This window comes from Cebus imitator, unplaced genomic scaffold (genome assembly GCF_001604975.1).
Source record: "Cebus imitator isolate Cc_AM_T3 unplaced genomic scaffold, Cebus_imitator-1.0 Scaffold841, whole genome shotgun sequence".
In the NCBI taxonomy this organism is placed as follows: domain Eukaryota; kingdom Metazoa; phylum Chordata; class Mammalia; order Primates; family Cebidae; genus Cebus; species Cebus imitator.
Genome location: NW_016108156.1, coordinates 191,505 through 204,327, shown reverse-complemented (window position 1 = coordinate 204,327; position 12,823 = coordinate 191,505). Strand labels below are relative to the sequence as shown.

The window sequence follows — 12,823 nt, the reverse complement described above, 5'->3', positions numbered from 1 at the left end:
AAAAAAAAAAAAAAAAAAATCACAACATGGGTCATTCCATTCCTGGGCCCTCTCCTAATAATATGCCTGGGATTAATGTTCTTACCCTGCCTAATTCAAAGATTTTGAACTGACATCCTGCAGACGGCATTGCTCCTACAGTCAACCCGAGACCAGAAAACTCTCCGTCCTAATCACCAGGAAGTAGCCAGAAAGAACATGTCGTCCTATTCCTTTTCATAACTACAGGGTCTGGATTGACAGAGCAAGAGCACTGCCATCTTGGACAAGCCCCTCATTCAAATGTTCACCGATTCCCACAAGAGTGGCATAGCAAATAATCCTCCATTAAAAAGTTTTAATATTTGGCTTAAAAGGAGAGGTGAGAATGACAGAAGTATTTGGTGAGGAAGGAGTGAGACTAAGATGAGTAGTTCTCATCTAGTTGCTTATCTTTTTATGAGTTTCAGCTTAAGATTTGCTTTTTTTTACATTAAAAAAAAAAAAATCCAAAGGGTATCAGCCTAATAGCTAAGGTCGGCACGACCACACACCACAAATAACATCTCCAACACAAATATTCCAAACTCCTTCCAGACCAGAGACATGCTAGCCCGCAGATAACCCCTCTCCGGGCCGGAAAGATGTCTGCCCCAAGATAACCTCCCCACCTCCCAGAGAGATTCCAACCCCACACATAAACATTCCAAGCTTGTGATAATCCCCCTTCACCCTAAAACCAATATATACTCTTAGTCTGTAAGAGAAAGGGCTCTTGACCGAAACCGGTCAGGAGCACCTCTCAGGTTTTAAGTAAAGAAAACCTGTCTCTAACTGCCAGCCGCGTTTTGTGTTTCTTTCCTCTTTAACTCTTACAAATAGCTCACATCCAAATCCAGTGGGCAGCACATCCAAGTCCAGGACAACCGGACTTCACTGCTGCATCTGCTCACTATTCCTCTGACCAGCAGCACTCCTGGGGCTCCTTCCCCTCGTTAGCTGCTCATCCTTTCTGTCCTTCAATATCTTCTCTAACACGTTCGGGGATCAAAGCCCCCTGAAATCAGTCCCTGCCCCACAACCCTGCCTCTTTTCATGCACCAGAAACTACACCTTCCCGCTCGACCGGAATGTGTTCAGGTCCCCGTCTCTCAGACAGCCTTTCCCCACTGCCTAGAATGCCCTCCCTCCCACACGACCTCCCCAGCTGCCTCCTCACAAACTGAGTCAGATCCACTCTTCTGAGCTCCGCAAGCCCCCGGTACGTCTTTCTACCCTTTTACATGGAAGGTGAGTCTTTGCCTACACACGTCGGTCACTCTCACCGGGCTGTCAGCGCCTCCAGGGCAGGGCTGCCGGACCGTTCTTCGAGACCCCTCTCCAGGTCTGGCCCAGAAAAGGTACTCAGGTTTGTTGAAGCCCACGAACGAAAAGAGTGATTGTCATGTAAGCAAAACTGCTCTCGCTAAGCCACGGACGAAGAGCAAGGAAGAGCTCACCGGCGCGGCTACTCACCGATGAGGACCGCGTTGTCCAGGTTTCGGAGCTGGGCCAGCAGTTGCCCCCGCGCCTGGAAGATGGGCAGACTCCGGCGCTGCAGCTCCACGGCTTCAGGGTAGGGACTGGCTGAGGGCTGGGCCAGGGGCGGCTGCTGCCTCCGGCCTCCTCCTCCACCTCTGCCGCCGCTGCCCGCCGTCAGCAGCATCACCACTCGCCGCCCGGGAGGGAAGGACCCAGCGCGGCTCGGAGGCCCAGAGCCCGGCCGGAGTCTCTTGGCGGGCGGGAAACCCGCCTCCTCCGGCATGTCGGGAGGGCACCGCGGCGGGAGGAGCAAGCGCCGCGCCGGCAGCTCCGGCCCCCTCCCAGGTGCCAACAGCGGGCGCACACCGCCCTTTCCTTGCCACGTGCTGGAGGCTCCTGGCGACCACCGATGACCTCACGGCCGCCCCAGCCTTTAGAAAAGGGACTGCAACTCCCAGCATGCATTGGGGGCTTGGGATGGCGTTCAGTTCCTGGAGGTGGGAAAAGCAGGGCCTGAGGTGCAACCAGGAAAAGATCCGGAGCCACAACCGCGAAAAACAAGGTGTACGGTTCCGTTGGACTGCAGTCTCGGTTAACGAGGTTTTTCTCTTTGTTTTAGTAGCATTACGTCTTTCCAATAAACACTCGTTTTCCCCTTCTCTGTCGAAATAAGTCACTCTTCAAGGAAAGTACTTAATTCTGTAAAAATCAATGAGAAGCACAAACGTGTAATATCTAATCCTCTAAGCAATTTATAGGGTTATTTAATCCTTTAAACAACCTCTTAATTCTACCACAAATTATGTGGTAGATGCTGGTTGTTAAATTATCCTTAATTTACAGATAAAGAAACCGAGTCTTCTGAGATTAGTCATTCAGATGTCCCCAAATCATCCTGTGTTACAGAAGAGGAAAACAAATTCTATGACATACATGAATTAAACTCAGAAAATGACTACTCTAGCGGATGTGGTCGCCTATACTAATACAAGCAGAGAAAGGAGGGAGTTCAATGAAACTAAGATAAAATTGTACTTTATCTTTCCTTTTCCCCACCCATTCCAGCCAGACTCTCAAGTTCTCTACATGGCTGTCCAAACCCATCATAGACAGTTCAGTGAAAAGATTCAGAACTGCAGCAGAAAAAAAATAGGATATAACTAGTTTCTCCTTCCCCTCCTAAGTTCTTAGATGATTTGCTAATTTACCACGGAGAATGGCAAGTAGCTGTTTGCCCTTACAGGAAATGTTATTTCCAGAGAATACACTGTAAGCTTCAACGCATGCGAAGGACATCTTCTGAAGCTCCTTTCCATGAAACTCGCCCTGTATGTGAACCTGTTAAAAATCTCCCTTCCCATCATTCGTTAGAGAACAAGTATAAAAACAAAAAACTTCCCCTTTCCTCCAGATCAGAGAGAATTTTCCTCTAGTTGCTGACGGCTTGGTGACCAGGCATTGCTGAAAATGTTCATGTTGAGCCAGCAGCAGATGTGTGTTTAAGAATAAACTGACAATTAAAGAAAATAAAACTGACAAACTTTCACTTCCTGTCCTGAAATACTAATTTAGAAAGGCAAGCGAAAACTACGAGATGATAAATGTTAACCATGCCAGGAGCGGTGGCTCCCGCGCGTAATCCCAGCACTTTGGGGAGCCGAGGCGGGCGGATCACGAGGTCAGGAAATCGAGACTATCCTGGCCAACATAGTGAAACCCCATGTCTACTAAAATCACAAAAAAAATTAGCTGGGCGTGGTGGCGCACGCCTATAGTCCCAGCTACTAGGGAGGCTGAGGCAGGAGAAATGCTTGAACCCAGGAGGTGGAGATTGCAGTGAGCCGAAATTGCACCAGTGCACTACAACCTGGGCGGCAGTGCCAGACTCCGTCTCAAAAAAAANTTACACTTTCAGTACCAGTGTAGTGAGGAACCACTGGCAAACTGCTGGAAATGTCTTCTGGATTAGTCAGTGTACCATTTCATAAAGTGCTTCTGGAGTTAAAATCTGCCAGGTTGTCAAAAGTGTCCACACTTTTGCAGCCAAGGATAAAAGAATCCCAATGGGTATCACTGAGTCCTTCCCAGCTGGGTCTCATTATTGGCACTGCTGCTTTAACCTCCAAGGCGCTGGCCCTCACCCCAGGCGAAGCCTCCTGGCCGTTCTTCAGGTAGTGGATTGTAATTTGGATCCTCATCTGGTGTATCAAAAATAGCTTTCCTAAAAGACAGGCAACAGATATAATTTGGTCCCAGAGTCATCTCAGGTCCTAGGTAATACAAGGTCAGTTCAGCTCCCACAGGGGTCCACCAATAGGTAAGTATTACACCTGCCTGACTATTAAACAGTTAACATATTGTAAGAGCATCTATAATTATTAACATTTACATTAGTTTTTATCTTTGCCAGTTTTTACTACAAAAGCAATCCATATCATAATAATTATAGAGAAGGAGGAAATACAGATGAACAAAATATCCTAAATTTCTAGAGGTAATTATTGTCCATGTTTTAGTTATTCTTCAGGAACTTTTACATGACCTAATTTTACAAAAGTTAAATCACACTACATCTGTTTTGTAACCTGACTTTCACATATTTATCATTTCACAATGTCTCCCCATAATCAAGGTATCACCATGTCCATCAACAGATGAACAAAATATGGTAGGTACATACATATATATATATTTTTTTGAGATCGAGTCTCACTCTGTCACCCAGGCTAGAGTGCTGGGTTCAAGTGATTCTCCTGCCTCAGCCTCCCGAGTAGCTGGTATTACGGCTGTGCCATCTGGGCTCAGCTGGGATCACTGCACGCAGTCTAACAGAATGTTATTCAGCCTTAAAAAGGAAGGAAATGGGCTGGGCACAATGACTCACACCTGTAATACCAGCACTTTGGGACACTGAGGCGGGTGGATCTCTTGAAGCCAGGAGTTCGAGATCAACCTGGCCAACATGGCAAAATCCCCATCTCCACCAAAAATAAAATTAGCCTGGCATGGTGGCACATGTCTATAATCCCAGTTACTACTCAGGCGGCTGAGGCAGGAGACTTGCTTAAACCTGGGAGGCACAGGTTACAGTGAGCTGAGATTGCTCCATTGCACTCCAGCCTGGGCAACACAGCAAGACTGTCTCAAAAAAAAAAAAAAAAAAAAAAATTAAAAATAAATGTTAACTTTCAAATTATGGACCTTAAGTAAAGACATCTCAGTCCTTTTCCCCAGTGTGCTTTCCAGAGTAACTTAATGTAGGAGTCCTACATTCCAAATGATTACAATAATTTAGGTAATATAAATAGGTGGACTTATTTCTTGGTGGAGCACATGTCACCTCTGGATGCAGTCACTAATCATTTCTAGGCAATGGCTGTCATGCAGACTGATTATTGCCAGATCTTCTAATTTTCTCAAGAAAAGTCAAAAGTGAAGATTTTCATGTCAATGTTAAATACAAGCTTAAAAAAAAAAAAAGGTAACCGATCTGTAGGTAACTCATCCATAGTCTCTGGCCTAATGACCTGGCGGCTATTCTGTCAACCTCAAAGCCAAGAGGACCAAAGAGTTGAAAAATTAAGTCCTATGTATACATCAAGCCATGTTGCCCACATCTGTTTCTCCTAAAGAAGTCTTTGTGGTTCAGCCTCTTTCATATGCAGATATTAACAAGCTAATAACTATTCAAAGAATATCCTGGTTCTTTCTCCAAAAGATGAAGTGTCAGACACATTTCATTCCCAACTTGTCTAGGATGGTTTGTGGACTTAATTGCTCTGATCATGACCATACCAGCTGGCAGTCACCTCTGCTTTTCTGACCACCAAATCACTGCCCTTGATCATGTTCTGTTTTGCTCCATCCCACTTTCAGAGACAAACACAAGCTTCAGCAATGAGGCCCAAGCTTGCATGCATACACTTTAATCCCTCTATAATTAAAAATACCAGATAATACTTTGCTGATCAATAAACAAAAGTATTTATTCAGCACCCATGTGCCAAGCACTGTGCTAGGCACTGTGGTGGATACAAAAATTAAGACATGGTCCCTGCCCTTAAGGAGCTTACATTCTCATGAGGGAGACAAGACTAATATACATGTACCAGCTAGGAACAATACAAGACAATATATAATCTGGCGTAAGAATATGTCATACAGACTTGAAGCTTTATAGGGATTCAGAGACAGACAATAAAATAGGCCTTAGAGTCAAGATTTTTGGAGGAATCAGGAACAAGGCCAGGCCTTGAAGAACTGAAGATAATTAAGTTGAGGTCCCTGTTAGGTAGAAGTGGGAGTCAAGGAAAAAAAACCAAGGATGCATATGATAGAGGGGCTTACTAAGAAGTCACTGTGGATTTCTGAGAAGTGACTTGATCATACAAGATTCAACAATTTTATTGCAAACTCAAAATATGTTTAAGCAGCCTGGAGACATCCTACAGAACACAGAAAATAATGGCAGGATCATTACTAACAACATAGCTGGAACTCACCTGTCAAAGAAAAACAGCCACAACATAAAACATCGTTAGGATAAATGACAATAATTCCAGGAAGCCCATTACCAAACATGGTAATAGCTCCAATTTGTCCTTATTTTCAGAGGCCCTGGAGACACCTCTGTCTGCTTCTAAAGACTACACAAGAGGTATGAAAGATATGAGGACATACAAGAGTGACACAGAAAAAAACAAGTGGAAGAGAGAAACAAATAGAAATCCATAGTGAAAAAAATGCACCGAAATGTATAAAAATGTATCTCCTAGGGAGATGCAATTTGTACGTCCATTTATTTTTAAATGAACGTATAGTGTATTTCCATAACAACAACAAAAAAAACCTATGCTTAAGTGTGCTTTTCAGTATTACTGGAAGAATCCGGGAATCCCTCATTATGTGTAAGGTTAGTTGGTCATAAAATTCCATCTATCAAATCTCACTTTTATTTTATTTGCATTGTGAAAAGGAAGTGTGTTCTGGAAGAATCAAGATTGAGGGGCAAATTGGGTGGAAAGTAAGGACTTTTCCGTATGTCCATTCAAGCACAGGTATCCTGTCAGGCAACACAGGGCTAGGAATCATGGTAGTAGGGCTGGCCAAACTGATGAGAGGTGATTGAAATTACCACTGCCCAGGACACAGTGTAATCACACAGCATGTCATCCTGCCACTAGGAATTTGCACCCTATAAAATCAGAGAAACCAAAAATCCCATAACTGCCTGCCTTTAGGCTATACATTCAAAATACATTTCCTGTTTTACCCAGTCATTAATGTATACAGATATTCCCTACTTAAATGAAAAGTGAGTGAATAGATTTTAGAATTAGCATTTTACCACAACAATGCCACTACTTGGATAACTCAAAGTTAACTCAGGGAGAACAAATAAAACTAGAGAAACCCATCTCTAGCCCAAAAACAATTTTAAAAAAACAAAAAACTCCAACAAACATCACTGATAAAGCTTTCTTGAGCAAAAACAAGATATGATAAAACTTAAGAATCTCATAAGGAGTATACACTTTTAAGATTGGCTTTTAAACTTTAAAGCTTTTTAAAACCACTTAAAGAAAAAGCAGTCACATAGACACAGGTTCCATAAAATTGCAGCAATCATATTCAAAGTTACTAGCAACATGTAAAATACTTAAATTCCATTAGTTATCCAATTCCATTTAAAGATATTAAAACACTTTTCACTTCAAAAACAATCTGAAAATTCCTATTTAGGATATATGTTATGTTTAAGCCTATGTCCATCCTGCTGAGGACAATCACACATTCTGGAAAGCTACCCCTTAAGAAAGGTTGTACTATTAACAATCCACTTTTGTGAAAGGGACCTGTGTCTACACACTGTTAATGATAGCTGTTTGGAATCATCTGTTTCCTTAGGGGTGCTCTTTTGACTCTTCCAGGTCTGTGAGTTACTTAAGCAGTGTGAATGCAAACCTGCTGAGACTCAGGGAAGACTGAATATTTGGGACAAGTATTTATTGAGCCACAGCATTAAGTATCTACTTCTGTGGACCCTAATTTCTACCTGATTAGGAAGGTAATCCAAGTACTTGGCTCTGAAAAGATTCTTGGATTTTCATGAAGCAAATGACTAATGTTAACTAGCCAAAGACCCTGGAGAAACATACACCTAACTGGTATCTGTTCATCTGGCTCCAAAGTCAATATTCTAACTTGTTTTCCAAATCTAATGAAAATCTGACACCCTGTCCCTAATTTAAAAAAGAAAAACAAACATTTTTTTTTTTCCAGTGAAAGAGGAAGACCTCATATAAAACCAAAAAAAATTTTTAATAAAAAAGGGGGAAAAAAGCTCGGCATGGTGGCTCATGTCTGTAATCCTAGCAGTTTGGGAGGCTGAGGTGGGAGGATTGCTTGAGTCTGGGAGTTCAAGACCAGCCTGGGCAACATAGCGAGACCCCAACTCTATTTAAATTTTTTTTTTTTTTTTTTTAAAAGATGGGGTTTCACCATGATGGCCAGGCTGGTCTTGAACTCATGGTCTCAGGCGATCCACCCACCTCAGCCTCCCAAAGTGCTAGGATTACAGTCGTGAGGCACCACACCCGGCAAAAAAAAATGTTTAATTACAACTTAAAAAAAAAAAAAGCCTAATGAAAAGCTTCCTAGTTTTCCAAAAATGTGGCCCTTACCAGAATTTCCCTGGATACTTCTTAAAGGAGAAATGTAAGTAGAGCAAATAAGATGACACATGAGCTTTTTGCTTACAGCTGACTCTCCTACAGCTGAATTCCTACTGCTACAAGAACCACTCTCCCTCCTTTTTTTCCATGTTGCCTGACAAAGTTTTGCAAAACCCAGATAGAGAACAACTTATCCAAGTGATGGAAATAAATCATCTTCCTGCTGAATCTTGCATTCTGAATCAGTAAGATTTATACAATCACAGCATAACAGCCAAATATTTCCAATCCTGAAATGAAATCCAGTGAAAAGTTGTGAAGACACAAGAAGAGCAGCCGTGAAAACTGTTCTGAGCTCAGATCTACGTAGGAGAGCTACATCATCATAATTTAAAAGATCACACACAAAAGCTTTAATACAGTGAGAGAAAAATGGAATTCAGTTTTATTTGTCCTCTCTGAAACTTCCATTTACACCATGGCCTCATCTATCAAGAAGAGGAAGAAAAAGCCCTGCCTTATACCATAAAAATCAAGTACTCACGTACTTGTTACAGGTGGCAGGATATTTGTTTCTACAGTTTTTTGGCTCCTAGAAATTACACTTTCAGTACCAGTGTAGTGAGGAACCACTGGCAAACTGCTGGAAATGTCTTCTGGATTAGTCAGTGTACCATTTCATAAAGTGCTTCTGGAGTTAAAATCTGCCAGGTTGTCAAAAGTGTCCACACTTTTGCAGCCAAGGATAAAAGAATCCCAATGGGTATCACTGAGTCCTTCCCAGCTGGGTCTCATTATTGGCACTGCTGCTTTAACCTCCAAGGCGCTGGCCCTCACCCCAGGCGAAGCCTCCTGGCCGTTCTTCAGGTAGTGGATTGTAATTTGGATCCTCATCTGGTGTATCAAAAATAGCTTTCCTAAAAGACAGGCAACAGATATAATTTGGTCCCAGAGTCATCTCAGGTCCTAGGTAATACAAGGTCAGTTCAGCTCCCACAGGGGTCCACCAATAGGTAAGTATTACACCTGCCTGACTATTAAACAGTTAACATATTGTAAGAGCATCTATAATTATTAACATTTACATTAGTTTTTATCTTTGCCAGTTTTTACTACAAAAGCAATCCATATCATAATAATTATAGAGAAGGAGGAAATACAGATGAACAAAATATCCTAAATTTCTAGAGGTAATTATTGTCCATGTTTTAGTTATTCTTCAGGAACTTTTACATGACCTAATTTTACAAAAGTTAAATCACACTACATCTGTTTTGTAACCTGACTTTCACATATTTATCATTTCACAATGTCTCCCCATAATCAAGGTATCACCATGTCCATCAACAGATGAACAAAATATGGTAGGTACATACATATATATATATTTTTTTGAGATCGAGTCTCACTCTGTCACCCAGGCTAGAGTGCTGGGTTCAAGTGATTCTCCTGCCTCAGCCTCCCGAGTAGCTGGTATTACGGCTGTGCCATCTGGGCTCAGCTGGGATCACTGCACGCAGTCTAACAGAATGTTATTCAGCCTTAAAAAGGAAGGAAATGGGCTGGGCACAATGACTCACACCTGTAATACCAGCACTTTGGGACACTGAGGCGGGTGGATCTCTTGAAGCCAGGAGTTCGAGATCAACCTGGCCAACATGGCAAAATCCCCATCTCCACCAAAAATAAAATTAGCCTGGCATGGTGGCACATGTCTATAATCCCAGTTACTACTCAGGCGGCTGAGGCAGGAGACTTGCTTAAACCTGGGAGGCACAGGTTACAGTGAGCTGAGATTGCTCCATTGCACTCCAGCCTGGGCAACACAGCAAGACTGTCTCAAAAAAAAAAAAAAAAAAAAAAATTAAAAATAAATGTTAACTTTCAAATTATGGACCTTAAGTAAAGACATCTCAGTCCTTTTCCCCAGTGTGCNAAAAAAAAAAAAAAAAAGGAAGAAAATTCAGAAACATGGTACAACATGGATGAACCTTGAGGACTTTAAGCTAAATGAAATATGAAATAAGCCAGACAAAAAAGAACAAATACTGTATGATTCCACTTATAAGGTAACATAGAGTAGTCAAATTCAGGAAAGCAAAACAGAATGGTGGTGGCTGGAGTGGGATGGGGAGTTGTTTAATGAGAGTTTCAGTTCTGCAGGATGAAAAGAGTTCTATGGATGGTGGTGACAGAAGCAAAATAGTATGAATATACTTAATGACATTGAACATTTAAAATTAGTTAAGGCGGTGAATTTTATGTTAGGTATTATTTTACCACAATTAAAATTTTAAAAAAATTAACAACGCATCCCAAGAAAAATTACTGCAGAACACAGGAGGAGATAGTAAATGTCCAAAAGACTTTCTAAGTACTATGATGTAAGTATACTTCAAAATGAGTTTTTAAAATTCTTACAAATTAACAATGAAAACAAACATACCAATAGAAAAAATGGGCAAAGAGCTCAACAAGCAATTCATTTTGTTTTGTTTTTATTTTTTTTATTCAACGAGCAATTCAAAAAGGAAATCCATGTGGTCAACAAACATGAGAATGTTGACTCTCACAATAATCAAAGGAAAGTATATTAAAAACTGAGATCCCGGCCAGGTGTGGTGGCTCATGCCTGTAATCCCAGCACTTTGGGAGGCCAAGGCAGTTGGATCACCTGAGGTCAGGAGTTCAAGACCAGCCTGACCAACATGGCAAAACCCCATCTCTACTAAAAATACAAAATTAGCTGTGGCGCATGCCTGTAATCCCAGCTACTCGGGAGGCTGATGCAGGAGAGTCACTTGAACCCGGAAGGTGGGGGTTGCAGTGAGCCGAGATTGAGCCACTGCACTCAAGCCTGGGTGACAATGCCAGAATCCATTTCAAAAACAACAACAAAAACAAAACTGAGCTCCCTTCTACTGCTCAAACATTAGCAGGATGAGGGTGGGGGCACAGCCTGGTACAGGGAGTCAAGAGCCCATCAGACCATGAGTACATGGAAGTGGTCTGACAAGATGTTAGCCTGAGCAGGGTGGGGAGTGTATCCCCATAAGAGGGCAGCCTGGTCTGGGGAATCTGAGGGTGAGTGAGATGAGCAAGGCATCCATACTGGGGAGGTGGAGACTATGATGAAACACTGATTACATATGGGGGTAATTAGGTAGGTAAAAACAATCATATTAAGAATCAGGTTAGGACAATTGGGAAGGGCAGATGGAAAGGAGTGGTACATTCACATAATCAAATAATACTCAGCAATAAAAAGGAACAAATTACAAAAACATACAAGAACATAGATGAGTCTCAAAAACATTACGTTGAATTAAAAAAAAAAAAAAGCCTTTTTTCTTTTTTTTTTTGAGACGGAGTCTCACTCTGTCGCCTAGGCTAGAGTGTAATGGTGTGGTCTCAGCTCACTGCAACCTCTGCCTCCCGGGTTCAAGCAATTCTCCTGCCTCAGCCTCCTGAGTAGCTGGGATTACAGGCATACGCCACCACACTCGGCTAATTTTTTGGTATTTTTAGTAGAGACGGGGGTTTCACCATATTGGTCAGGCTGGTCTCAAACTCCTGATCTTGTGATCTGCCAACCTCCACCTCCCAAAGTGCTGAGATTACAGGCATGAGCCACTGCGCCCGCCTGAAAGAAGCCTTATACAAAGGAGTACATGCATACTGTACGATTCTACTCATGAAGCTGTAGAACATGAAAAACTAATCTACAGAGGACAAAATCAGAATAGCGATTGCTTCTTGGGGGACAGGTGCAATGACTGACAGGGAAAGACATCAGGGAACTTTCTGGTTGATGGTAATTTTCTGCCTTGATATATACACGTGTGCATTTATAAAAATTCATTAGTTGACACACTAAAGATTTGTGTATTTTGTTGCACATAATTACTAAACTCTAGTTAATGATATACATACTAATGTATATAAGGAGTTAAGTATACATATAATGGCTCATACATTTTGGACTGGAAAGCTAGATGGAGGGATAGGTGTGCAAAAAGAATAGGGAACTATTAGGCCGGGCATGGTGGCTCATACCTGTAATCATAGCACTTTGGGAGGCCGAGGCCAGCAGATCACCTGAGGTAGGGAGTTCAAGACCAGCCTGAACAACATGGAGAAACCACATCTCTACTAAAAATACAAAATTAGCGTGGTAGCACATGTCTGTAATCCCAGCTACTTGGGAGGCTGAAGAAGGAGAACTGCTTGAACCTGGGAGGTGGAGGTTGTGGTGAGCCAAGATTACGCCATTGCACTCCAGGCTGGGCAAAAAGAGAAACTCCACCTCAAACAAAAAAAAACAAAAACAACAACAAAAAAAAGGGCAACTATTGATTACAGAATCTATGTGGTGGCTAAATGAAGCTCACTCTAATTTTTTTCTGATTTCCTATAAGTTTGGAAATTTTCATAATAAAATACAGGAGGAAACAAACAGAAAGGAAAAAAGGTAGTATGAACCATGGGGTAGTACTAGAAATGGTAGTATAAACCCATGTTTTTGAAAATAAACAGATCTAAAAAATACATGTGTATACATTATCATACATAGATATAATTCCATTGCTCTTTCCACTGAGAGGATCTGGGAATAGCAACACTTCAATAGCAATGAGCACATCTAGCAC

The 12,823-nt window shown here is 41.9% G+C and overlaps 2 protein-coding genes across 5 annotated transcripts in view; both read right to left on the bottom strand.

Annotated features, from left to right (window-relative positions):
* Positions 1-1,980, bottom strand: part of DHX33 (DEAH-box helicase 33) — a 32,200-nt gene extending 30,220 nt beyond the window's left edge. The window contains exon 1 of one of the 2 annotated variants that reach the window (XM_017520470.2): positions 1,495-1,980. In XM_017520470.2, the coding sequence (XP_017375959.1) occupies positions 1,495-1,783 (289 nt within the window). In that variant the 5' untranslated portion in view covers positions 1,784-1,980. The remainder of the gene's footprint in view (positions 1-1,494) is intronic. The other variant, XM_017520472.2, reaches the window with a different exon arrangement.
* Positions 1,981-8,591: 6,611 nt separating this feature from the next.
* DERL2 (derlin 2) overlaps positions 8,592-12,823 on the bottom strand; it is a 13,194-nt gene continuing 8,962 nt past the window's right edge. For all 3 annotated transcript variants that reach the window (XM_017520463.2, XM_017520462.2, XM_037735560.1), the window contains one exon: positions 8,592-9,091. In XM_017520463.2, coding sequence (XP_017375952.1) covers positions 8,986-9,091 — 106 coding nt within the window. In that variant the 3' untranslated portion in view covers positions 8,592-8,985. The remainder of the gene's footprint in view (positions 9,092-12,823) is intronic.